This window comes from Nomascus leucogenys, chromosome 18 (genome assembly GCF_006542625.1).
Source record: "Nomascus leucogenys isolate Asia chromosome 18, Asia_NLE_v1, whole genome shotgun sequence".
NCBI classification, from domain to species: Eukaryota; Metazoa; Chordata; class Mammalia; order Primates; family Hylobatidae; genus Nomascus; species Nomascus leucogenys.
The window spans coordinates 88,975,101-88,995,915 of NC_044398.1; the positions used below are offsets into that span (position 1 = coordinate 88,975,101).

The window sequence follows — 20,815 nt, forward strand, 5'->3', positions numbered from 1 at the left end:
AGGGTAATTCTGCTTTTATGTCAAAGCAGAGAGTATTACCAGGAATGATGATGATGATACAGCTGCATTTATTGAGTAGTTGCCATGTGCAAGACATTGTTGGAAGTGCTCTACTCTTTCCACTCATCTTCACATGACCCCATGAGGTGTTCGTATCATTATTCTTCTCATTTTACAGATTGGGAGGCAGAGGAAGAGAGAGGTTGAAGCACTCACTCAAGGTACCACAGATAATAGAAGGCTGAGCTGTGGCAGAAACCTAAAAAGGCTGGCCCTAGAGCTCATATTCGTAACTGTTACATTTTCCTGCTTTTCCCAAACTTGGCATTGAGCAGGGAAGAAAAAAATCACAGCCTCTGGAATCCAGCAGAACTGGCAGGTGCCCGCACAAGGTACACACTCAGTAAATGACAGTTATTGGTTGTTTCAAAAGAAAATTTAGTGGAAGTAAAAAGAAAGTACCTTTTATAAAGATTATCATATTGCTGGTAAAGTTGAATGTCTATTGAAAACTACTTAATGTCTCCTAGACAACGCTGGCAAATCATTTACATGTTTGTGGTACTTAGGGGTGAATAAGCTCCAGTTGGAATTGTCACCTTTAAGTCATCCAGGCTAGAAGGCAGAGGTCCTGGCTTTCTCACAGGAGCAGATGTATTCTGTCTTGGTGTGTTAGGTGTGGTATTGTTCAAAGCTGAATTCCCACTGTTACTATTTTTGTCATTGAGTGGCCTTCAAAAGAAAAAAACATTAGAGTTTATAATAAAATAATTTCTAGATTTGACATTGCTTCTATTAACAATTTGACTAACTTATGAAGAGAAAAATACCATGGTTATGGATTGGAAGGCTGAATATTGTAAAGATGCCAATTACATTAGATCTCAATGAAATCCCTGCAGGTTTTGTTTGTTTGCTAGCGTGGTGGAAATTTAGAAGGCAATTCTAAGCTTTATATGGAAATGCAAAGGACCAAGAATGGCCATGAATCCTTGAAGAAAAGCAAAGCTGGAAGAGTCACACCACCAGACATCAACATGTAATTAACGTGTGATGTTGCTGATACAGGGACAGAACAACAGGCAAATGACAGACCCCCAGCAAATCCAGAAACAGCCCTCTGCATACCTGGACCCTTGAGTTACCAAAAAGAGGACACTGTGGTGTAGTGGAGAGAGGGCGGGACTTCCGATGGTGCCATGCTACGTTGGAAATTCACACAGAAAAAAACATGGCTCTTGATTGGCCCCACCTCACCTTGTTCCCAAAATCTACACGTTAATTATGAAAATAAAGCTTTCAGAAAAACACTCTGGATAGTATCTTCATGGCCTTTGGGTAGACAAAGATTTCTTAAACAGGACATAAAAAGCACTAAGTAAAAGGGACATCTTTAAGACAGTGAAAAGTCAAGCCACAGTGCAGGACAACAGATCTGTAATACATATTTCTGACAAAGACCTCATATCTAGAGTATATAAAGAGGTCTTTAAAATCAGTAAGAAAGAGACAGAAAACTCAGAGGAAAAGTGGGGGAAAAATCTCAGATGTATCACAAGAAAGCATATCCCAATGGTCAATAAATAAGTGAACAATGGTTCAACCTCATTAGGTACGTGGAAATTGCAAATCACAACAGAATAGCCCTGCATTTTCAGTGGAATTGATCTAATGAGTAAGACTGATACCAAGTACCTGGGACAACCAGAACAATCACACACTGCTGGCAGAGTTGTGAATTATGCAACTACTTTGGAAAACTGTACTAAAGAAAAACATCGTTTCTTTGAAACTTTTCTTTTGTAGTACTAAAAGAAAACATCTGCCTATCCTATGATCCCACAATTCCATTCCTATATAGACATCTAACAGAAAGACACATGTATGTATACCAAAAGACACAGACTATTTACTATGGGGTTATTCATAATAGCCCCAACTGGAAGCAACCCAACCATGCATCAAGAGTAAGCTGGATGGCTAAATTACATTATAGTCAGCCACGAAATATTAAACAACAACAAAAAAAATGAACTGCTATCAGCACCAACAAAGATGCACCTAGGTGTACTGTTAAGATTGCATGTATACGAAGTTCAAAAACAGGCAAAACTGCACTTTGGGAGGCTGAGGCGGGCAGATCAGGAGGTCAGGAGATTGAGACCATCCTGGCTAACACCGTGAAACCCCGTCTCTGCTTAAAAATACAAAAAATTAGCCAGGCGTGGTGGCAGGCGCCTGTAGTCCCAGCTACTCGGGAGGCTGAGGCAGGAGAATGGCGTGAACCCTGGAGGTGGTGTGAACCCGGGAGGCAGAGCTTGCAGTGAGCCGAGATTGCACCACTGCACTCCAGCCTGGGTGACAGAGCAAGACTCTGTCTCAAAAAAAAAAAATAAAACCCAAAAACAGGCAAAACTAACCTCTGGGGATAGAAGTCAGGATCATCATGGAAAAGGGAGACAAAAGGGGCTTTTGGGGTACTGATAATGTTCTTGGTTTGGGTATTGGATACAGGAGTGTATTTATTTTTGCATCAATTTTCACTTATAATTTATGGACTTTTCTGTATGTAAGTTATACTTCAATTTAAAAAGCTTATTTAAAAGAAGTTCGTGCATCATTTGTCAAATTCTACTACAGTTAGGTGCTTTGTACAATTTTCCTAAACTTTCAGTATTAAAACGAGATCCCCACCTAACATCTTCCAACTGTGATACTCTTGGTAACAGTGGTGTTTGCTTTCTGGATGGTTGCTACCGTACAGCCGATTCCATTGCAGCTTCAGGCTTTATTATCACACAAAGCCTTGGTGCTGAAGCCAAGAGACTTGGAATTCCACATTCTGCAACAGGGATTTGAGGTGACAGTGCCTATAGGGTGACGGCCATAGTTGGGTGAGCTTTCTCTGAAGAGTTCGGGGAAGCCTGTGGTTGAAGCCAATGCTGGCTTTGTCAATAGCTAACTCTTGACATTCATTTTGGGGTCTTCTAAAACCTGGCTGAATTTTGCTGAAGTTAAATAATTGAAATCTTTGGGATGAAGTTTCTTATTATTGGATGAAATGGGAAATATTTTATGCATCATTATTATCCTTTATAAAAATTCAACTGTAAAATCTGTTATGAAAACACTTTCTTTAAATCAATGTTTCTCCACCTTATTTTCATTCATTATTGTCCCCTGAAAAAGCCTTTTAGACATTTTTCTCCAAATCTCTCTCCCCATGAAGTTTCAACACCACAGACATAATGCACGTGTTTATGGACCGCAGGTAGGTCTGTGCTTTATTACATAAGAGTAATTTCCCTGCTGAGCCATGTTTTGTTTCCTTGTAAGTGGTATTACCCCCTTGAGAATGAATGTAATTATTCTACTCATGCTGTTTTTTTTTTCCTGTTGAGATTCTCTAATACTCAACCTATTAAAATGAACAGTTTGGTATTTAACTCAATCTTTAAAATAACAAAAACACGTTAATCTATTTTTCTCCCAAATCAATAGAGGGGAGAAAAAAAAGGAGAGAGGTTGCTGACGATGATCAGCAGATGAGAGACCTGAGTTCAGAGGGATGCAGAGGCCTTCGGGGACCTCCAGTGACCTCCCATTGTGCAGACAAGCTGAGCTGGACTAAAGGCTAGTCCCTTTGGGCGCTTGCTCCTTTGTGGTGGCAAAAGGCTACATGATTCGGGTAAAATCCCACCACTATGGGCACCGTAGGACTTCCACATTCAGTTTCTTGTAATGGAATTTTGATAAACAATGCGTTAGGAAACAAGGTCTCCATTTTTAGGATCTGGAAATTGAACAGGACTTACATTCTTTTTGTGGTTAAATAATATACAAAAATAAGTGTTCTTTCTCCTTCTAGTATCCTGGGTCTTTTTGTATGATACTGTTCTTGGGTGAGCTTGGTTATTGTAGAGGTGCTGAATGTCTGAGGAGGAGAGGGGAATTGAAGCCTTAATGGAAAGAAAGAACTGGTAACAGTTCAGCAAGCCCACACCTCTGATGGATTCTTCCTATCTACAAAGCCAGTCGCACAGCCAAATTCTTTCATTACAGAAGACTGTTTCAAAGATATCAAAAAAAATCCTTTGGGATTTTCACCTTAACAGCGTCCTCATCTGGGAATGGGGTCAATAACAGCAATTCCTCCTAGACTTGAGGCGAGGATGAGGATGATGCAGTTTTAAGCACAACGCATTGTAAGTAGTAACTGTGAGCCATCATTACCATTATTATTATTATTATTATTATTGGTGCCCAATGCCAAAAGAGAATGGCGGAGGAGGAGGCCTCCCTAGGGCCTGGACAAAGCTGCAAAGTAGCAGCAGCTTGTCTCTGATTCTCTTCCAATTCTCTTTGGTCTCCCCTGATTCCCTTCCAATGTCAATAGCTCACTCTGGGCCTGCCTGCTCTTAAAATAGTAACTGGATACAAAGTTCTTTCTCTCTTCATCTCCATGCCCTGATGTTTTAGATTTAAGTACTTCACAATCAGGTCTGAATTACTAATAGGTTTAATCTTCCTCAAGATATTTGAATCTTAAGAGGGAAAAGAGGGGCTACCTATGAGGGAATACTTAGGCGACATGTAGAAAACAGAAGTTTCTACAGATCATGTTATCATAAGTTGAATGACCTGATCATGGCTAATAATTTTTCATTATAATGAAATTTTCATTATAATGAGCTTTTGCATCTCTTTCTAGAGTCAAATGCAAATATTTCTTTTTCATGAAAAGTGAGGAAAATGAAGACAAGATCTTTGCATTTTTATCTCTGTTTCCCAGAAAAAGCATATTGGGAATGTATATCCAGAAATTTTCTTTATTACATAATTAAAATTAGCCATTCATGTCTTGCTGCGAATTCAGTTTCAGAAATTGTCAGAATTCACTCCCTTCTGTCCCCCACAGTTGGGTTCAAACTTTGAAAACACCTTCCTTCTCCACAGTTGTTGGTCACCAAGGCCTTTAACTGTCTTCTGAAACACTCACTCTGCTGCCAGAGCTCTTCATTGTCTCCAGACGTCCCTTCAACACCAGCTTCCAGCTGTTTTTTCTTACATTTTGGCCTCATCGCGTCAGCAGCCCGCTCTGAAGCACTCCGTTGTCTCTCTGCTGTGTTGAGTAAGGTCTTCTGCCCAGCTTCAAGGCCCCTTAGACATTGGCTCTACTCGATTTTTGTCTCCCACTTTTTTCTTAAAAATTAATCAGATTCTTTGTTTAGGCAATTTTTCTCACCTTCCAACGAAGAGGCACTACATACTCTATTCCTTCCTCTGTACTAGTGCTCACAGAATTCCCCTGTGCCTGGAAAGGCCGTTCTTGAGCCTTCTATATACAAAGATCCTGTCTTTTCCACCAGGCCTTCCTTTGACCACTCCAGCTTTCATGCCCATCTTTCTCTTCTTTTATCTGTTTGTGCCAGGTCTTATACTACTTAATGCTTTTCTCAGAGCATCTAGTATTATTTTGGTGTTCTAATAATAGGCAAATCTGGATGAATAATTGTGAAAAGGCACTTCTAACTTGTAAAAATTCAGCACCAATTTTGGAGGACAGAAACTGGACTGGAATGCAGGCCACTCTCACCATGTGGACTTCAGACACTGTATGATAAGCTTTGATAACAAAGAAATGAAAATCATCACTGAGCACAAATAAATGACAATATTCAACTTTTGGTAACTTATAGTTCCTCATAAAAAAACACAGAAAACCCCGCGTTGAGAATAGCATTGGCCCCGCCGTACTTGAATGGTGCAGGCAGGATGGTCTGGTAGTTGTAGTGCTGCTTCTGCTGACTCAGGATCTGCAGCTGCAGGAACAGCTGCTGCTGCTGGAGCAGGCGGGCATAGTTGGAGTCCATCTGCGGCTCGTTCTTCTCACCCTTCTGATCTGGTGGAATGTATTGGTGGTACTTTAACTTCTTTACCCGTGGTTTGGGATCTTTGCACTTTTTGCTACGGTGTTTGTCATTTGGATTCTTGGGATGGCTTTGCTATTTTTGAGAAAAAGAAAATAACATTTAAAGAGATGTCATCACATAAAATCTTTTGTACTGTGTGACTAAATGATTTGAAATTAAAAAGAAATGTACCTTAGATACGGGTACAGCCACTTTGGAAAGCAATATGCTAAATTCATTTCAAAAGCCATGAAAACGTTTGCATATTAACTTTGACCAAGAAATTTTCTCCTGCTACACTATTCCCTCAGGGTATGAGCAAGATGCTCAGCATGAGCTATTCAAACTCAACACACACTGACCTTAGGTCTCCCGTGTGAACACACCACCAAGCGCTTACATATACAATCTAGTAAAAAACAAGCTGCATGCTAAATATACAATGGGAAAACGTTAAGTATACTTCACGAAAACCATGTAATAGCTAAAAATTCTGTGGAGAATATGTAAAAATGAAAAAATGCTTCCAACGAGAAGAAAACAATATAAACTATCTCTAAGGAATATAATACTAAAACAAATACTGAATGATATGAACGTGAATTTAAACATTTTTCAAAAATACATTTCTCCTTCGAAATTGGGATGTGAGACCATGTATCCCTCATTTTAAGATTAGGAATCAGATGATGTTTTCCTGAGGTCTTGTTGTCTTCTCAGTTTTTAAGTTATCAGATCACTTTATACTTTTCATTATTCAGATTCTAAGATAGCGTCATCTGAAAAAAAGCCATCCAAACAAACAAAAAAGAAAATATACGAAAGTATTCCTAAGCTTCTTTAGGGAACATACCCAACTTAATATAAAGACTTTGAGAAGTACTCAATTAAATGGAGCTATTGATATGATCACATTATATATTCATATCCAAAGAATTAGGACACTGCAACCAAAGAAGAATAAAACAAAACTCACTGCATTCTGCAGGTTAGGAATAGTCTCATTTCTAACGTTAGGCTATTCTAACATTCATAGAATGTGACTATTAACATTCTTTTTTATATCCTTCCTTTGGATATGTTTTAATATAATTGGGATGATACCATATATGCTTATTAGAAATGTGTCTTTCTCTCTCTTCACTTGATATGTCATGAATTCTTAAATCCCTTGTATAAAAGAATGATTCTGCAACAAGATTTTTATGGCCATTTTTACATAACAGTTTATGGACATAGCCAGTGGGGTGCTGGAGCCAGCTCTTACTCATGAGAACCAAATGTGTGCTGCTTCTCCCAACTCTGCATTCAGCAATATCACACTGGTAGCCTGAAACTGGCCACTGTGGGAATATTTACACCATGGGAATTGGCAAAGGCCATAATCTGCCCTCTGAGCCCAGCCAGTTATTAAACATTTACCGGCATACTACTGGACATAATATAATCCAATTAACTAGGAGCCTATTTTTAAACACTGGTAAATAAGAATTTATAAAAAGTAATTATGTATTGGAAATGACTGGTTGTTAATCTCATCTCATGCTTTCAGACTTGAGCATCAGGTCCTGGCCTCCTTCTAGTTCTTTACTGACTCCTATGACACATCTGACACTCCCAATGCTCTTTACTTTCTTCAACATTACTTCAGTCACTGTTCTTGGTGATTTTAATATCCACATGCACAGTCCTTCTAACATTCTGGTCTCTTAGTTCCTTGACTTCATTGCTTCCAGATATCTCATTTCCTCTCTCAGCCAGCCACTGTGTGATGATAGCCTAGATCTTGTAATTATTTGAACCTCCCTCGCTTCCCAGTATCCCAATCTCTGTTACCCACCATATATTTTGTCAATTCACTCCATCCAGGATGCCAACTACAACAATTATTTGATGCCACTGAGACCTATAATCCCTTTTTGTTACAACCTTTACATGTTCCTCACTTCCCTCCTTACCAAGCTATATCCCATGGTCCCCTCACTCGCACAGTCCCCTCTTTGTCATACACACCTGGCAAAACCCTTATCTAATTCTGTCTCCTTCTGTTTCTCGACAGTGGCTCCACTGATGTTTTGAGCTAAGTAATTGTGTTGTGGGAGCCCATCCCGTGTATTGTTGGATGTTCAACGGCATCCTTGGCCACTACCCATTAGATGCCCCTAGCAACCTCCACCCACCCACCTTGTCCCCCGCACTGTGACAACCAGAAACGTCTCCAGACATTGCCAAATGTCTGTGGTGGGAGACAAACTTACCCTTGCTGAGACCCAGTGGTCCACTTCATGCCTGTACTCATGTAACTCAAAGTGGCTACAGGAAAAACATAAAACCATGCTGACAAGTCTCACTTTAAACTCGTGACCACCAACTTCAAGGGCTCATCAGTGCTACGTGGCCATCCTGTTACATTTTTCTGGTCCTTTAATTTTCCTGCTCTTACAGAATACTGCCTATCTTTTCTTCTCTCTCCAAACCTGTAGTATTTCACCCCCATCCTCACTGTCAACTGATGACCTCACTGCCTAAACATGGAGAACATGTAAGTGATCAGCACAGAGCTGAGTGCCTGCCTGCACCGAGACTCTGCACTTGCCTTCCTGCTGGTGTTGCTGTCTCAGGCTGGCCCTTCCCTCCTCAACTGGATTCTGTATTCCCTTGCCCACACCTGGCTGTGGTTCCCCGCTCTTCTGGATCACTCCCACTGGATCATAAACAGCCTTCCTTGACCCTATAGTCTAATCAAGCTACAGACCCATTTCTGTGGGCTCTCAAGAAAAGCTTTATGTAATAACATCTCCAGCTCTGCCTTTCAGGCTCTCTTGTGCCCACTCCAACTAAGCTTTCAGAAACTGTTCTTGTCAAGGTCGCTGTGCTTCAACATTAAACCAAGGCGAGTTCCCAGCACTCATCTTAACTGAGGCACAGCAGCCTTTCATACAGTTGCTCTCTCCCTTCTTCTTGAAACATCGTGTCTGGCTTCAGGGCTGCCTTGTCTCACTCTTGCTGGCTGTTTTTGCTGAGTCTCCTTTGCTGGTTCTCCTCTCTAAAATGTTGGAGGTTCCCAAGAACTCACTTCTTGCACAGCTTTTTCACCTGCACTTAGACCCTAGGTAATTTAACTGGGTTTCATGGCTTTAAATGCCATTTATACACTGATGACCCACATTTCTATTCCCAACCTAGACCTCTCTCCTAAGGTCTGCACTCATCTATCCAGCTGCCTCTAGGACGTCACGCGGTGCCTGCACAGCACCTCACACTCCAGGTGTACTCCTTTCCGTTACAGGACGTGGCAACTGCAAGTTGCTAGTCGCTTAGACACACAACAGTAGATGGTTCACAACTCCTCTTCTTCACACCACATATCCAACTTGTCCACAAATCCTGCCAGCTTAGCCTTCAAATGCAGCCAGAATCCAACCACTTCTGTTATCCCCCCAGCTGCCACTGTCTCCTGCTGTGCATTTTACCTGTCTCCGCTTCTACCTTTGCGCCCTACTGTTTCTAACGCATCAGCTCAAAAATCTTACAGCAGCTTCTTCCCTTAGTGGTAATACAAAGCCTAACTTCTTACAAGGCTCTACAGACGCTGGTCTCTGGCCACACACTGTCTGCCTCGGCCATTGCTGTTGGAGTCATACTGGCTGCCTTGATCAAATTTTCTTCCCATAGATACCTTCATGGCTCACAAGCTCACTTCTTTCAGATCTCTGTCCAAATGTCATCTGCGTATCCCCAGACCACCTCATTTAAAAGACACGTCTCTCCTTGTCTCCCAGCACCCCAATCCTCACATTATTCATCACCACCCAGCACACTCTATATTTGGTTGTCTGTTTACCCTAAGGGTGGGGATTTGTGATCTTTTGTTCCTTGCTTTATCTATTCCTAGTACCCAGAACAGTGCCTGGCACATAGAAGGTGCTTGAATAAGTATCCGTTCAACAAATGAATGGTGAACGTGCATGCTAATTGGAAATCACTTTAATTATCAGGCACTTAAGATATATACCTCGATGTCAGAAAACACTTTCCCCCACTTATTCCTTCAATCCCACAATATTAATCAATTCACTATTTACCTTATTTTGTTATCAATAATTCATTTTATTTATTTGCTTTTGAGGCAGGGTCTATACTCTGTCACCCAGGCTGGAGTGCAGGCGCATGATCTCGGCTCACTGCAGCCTTAACCTCCTGGGCTCAAGTGATCCTCCCACCTCAGCCTCCGAGTAGCTGGGAGCATAGGTGTGTGCCACCATGCCCAACTAAATTTTTTGTACACTTTATAGAGATGGGGTTTTGCCATGTTGCCCAGGCTGGTCTCAAACTCCTGAGCTCAAGCAATCTGCGTGCCTTGGCCTCCCAAAGTGCAGGGATTACAGGCGTGAGCCACTGCACCTGGCTATACATTTTATTTTTAGTCTTTTAAAACTGATCATAAGAATGAATGGAGTCTAGGATAATTTATACTCAAAATGGGGTTCGAGTATAATCGTTGTAGAGTGATAAAATAATTGTCTCAGCCACAGTCAGGAAGGCACCTGCAGAGGAGGGGCACAGAAACATAATAACTAGTGTTCCTCAGACGGAATCTGCTGTTACCTATCAGCCCCCACAAGTGAAGGATGGGAAACAGCTTTCCTTATAGAAACACTGAAAGAATTCTGGTCTGTTTCCTTTTTTTTTTTGAGACGGAGTCTTGCTCTGTGGCCCAGGCTGGAGTGCAGTGGTGCAATCTTGGCTCACTGCAAGCTCCGCCTTCCGGGTTCACGCCATTCTCCTGCCTCAGCCTCTCCGAGTAGCTGGGACTACAGGCGCCCACCACCATGCCCCGCTAATTTTTTGTATTTTTAGTAGAGACGGGGTTTCACCGTGGTCTCGATCTCCTGACCTCGTGATCCGCCCGCCTTGGCCTCCCAAAGTGCTGGGATTACAAGCGTGAGCCACCGCGCCCGGCTGGTCTGTTTCCTAATGTGTTTCTGTCCCCTCCTCTCTTGGCATAGTCCTAGAATTATCTAACCAACCTCTGAATTTCACATTCTTAAACAATGCTTCTTCCTCTAGAACTAAAGCCTTCCTTAAAGACATCAGTGAAGAGCAGACATTCAGAGAGAGGGAGAGGCAGAGAACCTGTTTTGAGGATCGGCAGAGAAGGAGGGCTGTGCATGCAAACCCTCTGTGCCGTCGGGGTTGCATGCGTGGGGACGTTGGGAGAGGAGGTATAAAACTGATTTCATGGGCAGGGTTGCCACTTACGACCCTCTGGAATTTCCGACTCCAATGCTAAGCGACAGAAGATGGGGAAATAACACTGATGTATGTCCTGAAGCCACCAATACTTGGCCACGCTGACAAGGGCCTTCTCTCCAGGAAGGTCAAGGACAAGGACAGTCCCGGGGACAGAGGGCCATGAGGAATATGCATTTTGTTCATCTGAAAGATGCTCCCTTGCCTCAGAAGAGTTCTGAAACAGGTGGGGGAGGCAGGAGAGAGCTAGACTTGGATTCGGGAGGTTGGGACCCTTCCTGGCTTTGTCATTTCTTCGGGCCTCAGTCTCCCCATCTGAAGGGTGGTGAGAAGTTAGCTAACTGTAATATCCTTTTTTAGTTTTAAAAGTTTGAGATCTATATTCACCTAAACTATTCCTCCTCACCCATCTTATCTAGAAGTTCTAAACACAATTCTAAAAACTTTAAATCTGTTTTTCTCTTGTTTCATCTTAGTGGCCTCGGTGGCAGAACCGGGGCTTTCTGCATAGCCCCAGTAGTTTGTTTTGGTTTTTTTAAAGAGACAGGGTCTTGCTCTGTCACCCAAGCTAGAGTGCAATGGTGTGATCATAGCTCACTGCAGCCTCAGACTCCAGGGCTCAAGTGATCCTCTTGCCTCAGCCTCCTGAGTAGCTGAGACTACAGGCATGCACCACCACCTCTGGCTAACTTTTTGAATTTTTTGTAGAGATAGTGTCTTGCTATGTTGCTTGCTATGTTGCCCAGGCTGTTCTCAAACTACTGGCCTCAAGTCATCCTCCCACCTCAGCCTTCCAAAGCACTGGGATTACAGAGGTAAGCCACTGCATCTGGCCCCTAGTGTTTTAAGTAGACCAAAATTTGTGCCATTTTTCTATGACTATAGCACATTTTCAAACATGAAGACCCCAGTCTAGCAAGTCTTTGCATGGCTTAGTTTTTAAGACTTTGGGCTAAAAGGCAAGCTGAGCAAGTTGGATAAATTTGCCTTTGTCTTCCATTCACAGGGCTATAGACAGAGTCACAAATAAAGCCACCAAACCCAGGGTGTATCCAAAGTACCCACCTTCACCAGTGCTGGGCCAGGCTTTGCTGAGGACACAGTGTTTGTGGGGAGGACAGGAGCTGCAGGCCGTGGGGGAGGCTGATCTGCAGTTGGAGGAGTTTTCAAGAATTCAGGAACTGTTGGGGACACTGAAGCAAACTGGTGGAAAAGGCAAAAAGGGACAAGTCTGTGAAATTAATGATCATAAAAACAGAAAAATTAGAATTACAAGGGATGACCTGGTTTTTAAGTCCAGTAGAAAAGAAGCAAAGGAAAAATATATGATTATGTCTGAGGCCAGATGGTGGAATAACATGCTTTACGCCTCAGTGGAGCCCATCATTTAGTCTTTAAGAGCAGTGAATAACTAAAGCCAAGTAAGGCTAGACTGACGATACTGGAGTATTGTCTCAAAAAGACGGTCAGAACCCACTCTTTATTGGCAGGGAAAGAAAAGTCAAAGACACTTGTATATATGATCAAAACAATACACGGTATTCTTTTTTTTTTGAGAGGGAGTCTCACTCAGGCTGGAATGCAGTGGGGTGATCTTGGCTCACTGCAATCCCTGCCTCCTGAGTTCAAGCAGTTCTCCGGCTTGGGCCTCCCAGGTATCTGGAACTATAGGCATGCACCACCACACTCAGCTAGTTTTTGTATTTTTAGTAGAGACGGGGGTTTCACCACGTTGGCCAGGCTGGTCTTGAACTCCTGACCTCAAGTGATGCACCTGCCTTGGCCTCCCAAAGTGCTGAGATTACACGCATGAGCCACTGTGCCCAGTCAATATATGGTATTCATAAAGTCCCTTTGCTATACAGGTCATGCTGACCCTAGCTGATCCAAACATGACCTTCAGGCTTCCCTGCATCACACTCGACCTACCCTCCCGTAGCATCCTTCCTGAATGCCCATGCCACCCATGTGTCCATAAATGTGCTTTACACCCTCTGTTCCTCTCTCCAAATCTGACTAGAACTCTCATTAATCATATTCCCCCATTTCTTGCAACAGAAGATTTGAAGAATATATTTCGGTAAGACTGATCTGTTTTACCGACAACATTATCTCTCCATACTTAAAACAAGAAGCTACTTTGTTAACCAGGCCAAAATTAACAATTGCTGAATCTCAGTTTGGGGTCACATATTATTAAAAACAAAGGAAGCTACAGAAGGCTTTACTAGGTTTTATCAATTCTCACTAGCAATCTACTTTGCATAGATTTTAAGTATTCGTTTATTGTAAAGAACAATTACTATTGTAATAAACTAGTCAAAATTTGCATATTGATTACTACTTGGACTTATACCACCCTTGTCTTAAGGAAAAATGTCCTCCTTTATCACTTCCCTGAACAACTCTTAAATTCATTACACCAACAATCAAAAGATTGTTAAAGTATCTGCATTTTAAAATAGCAAACTGTATTTTTCCTCCTTAAAATAAATGACCTGAAAACTTGGAGGGCTATTAGCAGCATGAAATATGGAGCTTGGCACATACTAGTTAACTCAAACAAATATTTGTTTAATTGATGAATGGACATTCCTTCTGGCTTTACTCACACTAGGTCATGTTCTCAAGCCCAGCTGAGACCGTGTGTGTGCGAGTGTGCAATTAATCGTGCATGCCCCTGTCAGCTCTCTTGCTCCCTGAGGTTTCAGCTGCTGATTTCAGCTTTTCAGTTATTAGTAACTGTGAGTGGACAATATGAAAGACCTTACTTTGAAAGATGGCTGCATTCAATTTCATTTTTAAACAGAAATGAAGGGAAAGGGCTCATCTAAGAGAATGGACACCTGTGTTCCAGCAGACTTCTGCGTGCAAAGAGCCCTGAGACATCTGGCTCCTCAGTGAATCTCTGACCAACCAAGCCTCATACATAAAGTGGAAGACGTGGGCTGATCACTTCTTTACTGAATATGACTTTACGTGGTTGGTTTTCCTTTCACCTTGCATATTTTTTTGAAATGGGAATACTTATCTCTGGGTCAATGTTCACAGAGGGGAAAACATTCCTTGGCTATTATGTAACTGGTATGTGAAACAGACTAAAATGTTTGAATTCTGAACTCTACATAGATTTTCTTGCATATAAATCCTTACCTGGCAAGCTATTTTACCAGTCCAGCCCCCAGTGACTGAAGATAGTGTGATGAATCTGAGAGCAGTATTAATCATATGAAAAATAACCCAGGAGCATGGATGTAGTATCAAATGTAATATTTTGATGACTTGCCTAAATTTCTAGACTGTGTGTATCTTATTAGCTCTTTTGGTATTTCAGTGTGACTTTGCTACCCAGAAAACCAGACTCCAGCATAACACAAGAATAACCCAACTGAAATACAGTGATTGTTGACTCTACCTAATCTGAAGATAAATTTATCAAAACTTCTAATTTTGCCAGCCATTTTAATGTGCTTTAGAAAGGACCAAAACACAACAAAAGCCCCTCCGTTCCCCAACCAAACCCCACTTAGACCATCTCAAGAGGTCAGGCTCCTAGTGGGTAAAGTTAGCAAAAGAATCTAAGTGTGAGTAATTTTGAAGTGATGTATTCCAAAAAGGATTAAAAGAGTATCCAGGCCTGGAGTTGGGGGCCATTACAGTAGCAAACGAATGCAGGAACAGAAAACCAAATACCGCATGTTCTCACAAGTGGGAGCTAAATGATGAGAACACATGGGCACATAGAGGTGAACAACACACACTGGGGCCTACTTCAGGGTGGAGGGTGGAAAGAGGGAGAGGAGCAGAAAAAATAACTATTGAGTATTAGGCTTAGTACCTGGGTGACAAAAGAATCTACATCAAATCCCTGTGACACACAATTTACGAATATAACAAACCTGCACATGTACCTGTGAACCTAAAATAAAAGTTAGGGTATTCAGGCCATAAGAGATACTTAAACTTATTTTGTTCCATAGTAAATTCAGCAATATGTCAAAATCTTAAAAGACTACTTTTAATATTTAAAATATAAATAGGTTTAAATTGCCACCAAGACCTAAGTTCAACTTACGTTCTACAAAAATTTAATTTCAAAATGATTGAATTGTTTCCCCAAAGAAAAAAAGCTGCAAACTTTGCTTTGTCTTATTGGATCCGACCACTGTTTCCATTACAGGTTACAGGTTACAGGTCTCACGAGGGCCAGATCTTTAATTTTCATCAGAAACCCATACAAGAAAATGTCAGAAAGATGGTTTTTAATGGACATTTATGCATCAAAAAATAAATGGCACTGTTGATCATAAAGACTGACTTTTCTCCTACTAGAAATGGCTACAGGAAAGCTTTGCTACAACATAAAAAAAACAGAAGTCAGAGCAAACCTCTGAGCTGATTAAAGCTCTATCCTGTTTCAGATGTCTGCATTGTTCCTGCTGCAGAACACGGTGCACAGGCAAAGGGCCAGTCATTGCTTCCGGACTGTTCCTCTTTATTAGAATTTCTTTATGTGGTCTTGAGGGACAGAAACTAGATATTTAAAAACAAAGCTTTTTTGTATTATAGATTTTAAGTCAATAATGTTTTTAATTTAGGATGCAGCAGAATTCTTAAGATGGCAAAATGCAATTACTCTTTAAATATTGTTTTCATACTCTAATCCCCAAATAAAATGAAAAATGAACGAGTTGAACAAAAATCACGCATTGCATATTTAATAGATGAATATTTTACGTAAAACTCTAGCTTTGTTAAAATGTATCACCTAGCACTGACTATTTGTTCCTATAATATATAAGTTTAAGCATTTCACTTTTAGAGTAAGTAAGTGAATATTAAAAGTGAATTTCCTTGCACAGAATCTAGTGGACGTTCAGTGGGTACTTGATGACTTGACTGGTAGTGAGGATTTGCATGTATCCCTGCTTTAAAAGTGCATTTAAAAAATTATACTAAAATGTATATAACACAAATTTTACTATTTAACTATTTTTAAGTATACAGCATTAATTACATTTATATTGTTCTGCAACCATCACTACCAGAACCTCCAGACTTGTTCATGTTCCCAAGCAATATGCTATACCCATTAAACAATGTCCCCCTGGTTCCACATTCCCCTCACCCCCAGGCAATCATCATTTTCTTTTCTGCTTCTATGATTTTTACTACTCTAAGAATCTTATATAAGTGGAATCATACAGTATTTGTCTTTTTGTGACTGGCTTATTTCATTGAACACAATGCTAGAGTTTCATCCATGATGGAATGCGGAATTTCCTTCCTTTTTAAAGGCTGAATACTATTCCAACGTACGAATATAGCACATTTTGTTTATCCATTCATCTGGCAGTGGACATTTGGGTTGCTTTCACATTTTGACTATTGTGAATAATGCTGCTATGAACAGGGATATACAAATATCTGATCTAACTTCTGTTTTCTATTCTTTTTTTTTTTTTTTTTTGAGACAGAGTCTAGCTCTGTTGCCTAGGCTGGAGTGTAGTGGTGCAATCTTGGCTCACTGCAACCTCCACCTCCCAGGTTCTAAGCGATTCTCCTGCCTCAGCCTCCTGAGTAGCTGGGATTACAGGCACGCACCACCACGCCCAGCTAATTTTTCTATTTTTAGTAGAGACGGGGTTTCACCATGTTGGCCAGGATGGTCTCGATCTCCTGACCTTGTGATCCACCCAACTTGGCCTCCCAAAGTGCTGGGATCACAAGTGTGAGCCATTGCGCCCAGCCCTGTTTTCTTTTGAGCATATACCCAGAAGTGGAATTGCTGGTTCATTTGGCAATTCTATTTTAATTTTTTGAGGACTGAACATTGTCCACAGTGGCTATATCATTTCACCTTCCCACCAATAGTATACAAGAGTTCCAATTTATCCACATCCTTCCAAACTTATTTTCTGTTCTTTTGATAGTAGCCATTGTAATGGGCATGAGGTGGTATCTTGTGGTTTTGATTAGCATTTCCTTAATGATTAGTGATATCCAGTATCTTGTTAGATGCTTATTGGCCATTTGCATATCCTCTTAAGAAGGATGTCTATTCAAGTTCTTTGCCTGTTTTTTTTTTTTTTTTTTTTTTATTTAAAGATAGACTGCAACAAAACCCACATTCAAACTTTTGCCCATTTTTGAACAGTTTTTTGTTGTTGAGTTGTGGGAGTTCTTTATGTACATTAGATATTAGTCCTGTCTTAGTCTGTTTTGGATTGCTTTTAAAAAATATTTGGCCAGGCGTGGTGGCTCACACCTGTAATCCCAGCACTTTGGGAGGCCGAGGCAGGTGGATCACGAGGTCAGGAGTTCAAGATCAACCTGACCAACATGGTGAACCCCTGTCTCTACTAAAAATACAAAAATTAGCTGGGTGTGGTGTTGCATGCCTGTAATCCTAGCTACTCAGGAAGCTGAGGCAGGAGAATCCCTTGAACCTGGGAGGTGGAGGTTGTAGTGAGCCGTGACTGTGCCACTGCACTCCAGCCTGGGCAACAGGGTGAGACTCCATCTCAAAAAAAAAAAAAAAAAAAAAAAAAAAAAAAATTAAGGCTGGGTAATTTATAAAAGAAAAGAGGTTTATTTGGCTCATGATTCTGTAGATTGTACAGGATGCATGGCACCAGCAAGTGCATCTGGCAAGGCCTCAGGCTGCTTCCACTCATGGTGGGAGGGGAAATGGAGCCAGTGTACAGAGATTACAGGGCAACAGAGGAAGCAAGAGACAGCGGGGAGGTGCCAGGCTTTTCTTTCTTTTCTTTTTTTTTTTTTTTTTTAACAACAAGCTCTCATGGGAACTAATGCCGTGAGAATTCACTTATCTCTAAGGGAGGCTGTTAAATCTGTTCATGAGGGATCTGCCCCCATGACCCAAATGCATCCCATTAGGCCCTACCTCTAACAATGGGGATCAAATTTTGACATGAGGTTTGGAGGAGACAAACATCCAAACCATAGCAAATCCTTATAAGATATATGATTTGCAAATATTTTCTTCCATTTTTTGGATTGCTTTTTTACTCTGTTGATGTCCTTTGATGCACTGACGTTTTTTTCTTGTTTCTTTTTTTTTAAGAGACAGGTTCTCGCTCTGTCATCCAGGCTGGAGTGCAGTAGTGCTTTCATAGCTCAGTGTAACCTCACACCTGGGCTCAAGTCATCCTCTCATCTCAGCTTCTGGAGTAGCTAGGACTATAGGTGCACACCACCATGCCCAGCTAATTTTTTTAATTTTAATTTTTTGTAGAGATGAGCTCTCACTATGTTGCCCAGGTTGGTCTTCAACTCCTGGCCTCAAGGGATCCTCCTGCTTTGACCTTCCAAACAGCTGGGATTACAGGGGTGAGTCACTATGCCTGGCCAAAACGTTTTGAGGAAAGATTTCTTTCCTCAAATTATTTTTTCTTTTGCTGCCTTGGTGTCATATCCAAGAAACCAATCCAGTGTAATGAAGCTTTTCCCTACATTTTCTTTTAAGAGTTTTATAGTGTTAGTTATTATATTTAGATCTTTGTCTATGGAGTTAATTTTTGCCTATGATGCTAAAGCTCCAGCTTCATTCTTTTTTGCATGTGGATATCCAGTTCTCCCAGTACCATTTGTTGATGAGACTATCGTTTCCCCACTGGATGGTCTTGGCACCTTTGTTGAAGATCATTTGATCTCATATCTAATGGTTTATTTCTGGGCTCACTGTTCTATTTATCTTATGCCAATACCACTGTTTTAATTACTGTGTCTTTGTAGTAAGTTTTGAAATTAGGAAGCATGAGACCTCTAACTTTTTTAAAATTCAAGACTGTTTTCGTTTTTCAGGAATCCGTAAGATTTTTCTATTTCTGCAAAAATCAACATTAGGATTTTGATAGGAACTGTACTGAATCTGTAGATTGTTTGGGGTAGCACCGACATATTAACAATATTAAGTCTTCCATGAACACAGGATGTCTGTGTTTGACGCTCTGTAGTGCCTTGTTTTGATTCCATTCTCCTCTCCTTTTGCATTGTAGGAAAATAGCCTGTCGCACGGCCAAGAGTGTCTGATGCCATCTTGAAACAAAACTACCATGATGACTGGTGGTTTGGCCCCTCCACAGCAAGGTGTTCTGCAGTAAGGTCTTTACGCAATGCCTATGGCATAGATAACCCCTCATAAAGATGCTATTAAACTTCCCCAGTGGTCACATCCTGACAAGAAAGTCTGAAGATGTGACCAGCTGCACATGTTTTATCCTAAAAGCTTGCTATGTAAAGAATATATTTGGGAGGCTGAGGTGGGCAGACTCTCTGAGCTCAGGAGTTCGAGACCAGCCTGGTCAATATGGCGAAACCCTGTCTCTACAAAATTAGCCGGGCATGCATGCATGAATGAATGAATGAATGAATGAATACTTTCTGGATGGCAGGTGTGGACAGCCACCCAAGACATTGCTTCTGTTTTTAAGTTCCTACAAAATATTTCTCTCTGAGAAACTGGGTTTGTCAGCCTCTTTGGCCTCTGAGCTTCCTCAGCTTTTAGGGGTAGGTTTGCATATGCCTGTTCACAGATTCTACAGACTTTTTGTTTGTTCCCATAGGAATTACAAATAACATCTTAGAATTACGACATTCTATCTTACATTGATAACAACTTCAGTCACATAAAAAAATGCTACCTCTTTACAGCTTCACCCCCTCTGTGTTATTGACGTCATTCACAAACTACGTTGTTATATACTGTGTGGCCATTAACATAGATTTGTAATTTTTAATGAATGTGTATTTTAAATCCTGTAGGAAAAAAAGTAGAGTTACAAACCAAAATTATAATACTGTTTTTATATTTGTCCATGTATTATCATTTTCTTCTTTTTTTTTTTTTTTTGACGAGAATTCTGCTCTTGTTGCCCAGGCTGGAGTGCAATGGCGCGATCTTGGCTCACCACAACCTCCGCCTCCTGGATTCAAGCAATGCTCCTACCTCAGCCTCCCGAGTAGCTGGGATTATAGGCACGCGCCACCACGTCTGGCTAATTTTGTATTTTTAGTAGAGACAGGGTTTCTCCATGTTGGTCAGGCTGGTCTTGAACTGCCGACCTCAGGTGATCTTCTTGCTTTGGCCTCCCAAAGTGTGCTGGGATTACAGTTGTAAGCCAGCATGCCCGGCCAATTTTATATTTTCATATGGCTTTGAGTTACTCTCTGGCATCCTTTCACTTCAGATTGAAGGATTCTTTTTAGCATTTCTTGTAGGGCGATTCTAGTGGTAATAAACACCCTCTGCTTTTGTTTGTCTGGGAATGTTTTAATTTCTCCTTTATTTTTGAAAACAATTTTGCTGGATATACAATTTTCAGGTGACTATTTTCTTCTTTCATCATTTTAAACCTACCATCCCACTGCCTTCTGGTCTGCGAGGTTTCTACTGAGAAATCCACCGATAATCTTATTGAGGATTCCTTGTAGGTGACCAGTCACTTTTCTCTTGCTGCTTTTAAGATTCTGTCTGTCTTATTTGACTTCAGACAGTTGATTATAATGTGTGTTGCTGCGGGTGTCTTTGGAGTTTATTGAACTTCTTGTACAGGCATTGTGGTCAACAATGGGCTGCACATAAGATTATAATGGAGCTGCTCTATACAGGTGTAGTATTTTTAAAA

The 20,815-nt window shown here is 41.0% G+C and overlaps 1 protein-coding gene across 4 annotated transcripts in view; it reads right to left on the reverse strand.

Annotated features, from left to right (window-relative positions):
• Positions 1 to 20,815, reverse strand: part of MRTFB (myocardin related transcription factor B) — a 190,359-nt gene that overhangs the window by 20,478 nt on the left and 149,066 nt on the right. For all 4 annotated transcript variants that reach the window (XM_003269301.2, XM_030799134.1, XM_030799135.1 and 1 more), the window contains 3 exons: positions 12,231 to 12,368; positions 5,758 to 6,005; positions 600 to 732 (listed from right to left, as the gene is read on the reverse strand). In XM_003269301.2, the coding sequence (XP_003269349.1) occupies positions 600 to 732; positions 5,758 to 6,005; positions 12,231 to 12,368 (519 nt within the window). The remainder of the gene's footprint in view (positions 1 to 599; positions 733 to 5,757; positions 6,006 to 12,230; positions 12,369 to 20,815) is intronic.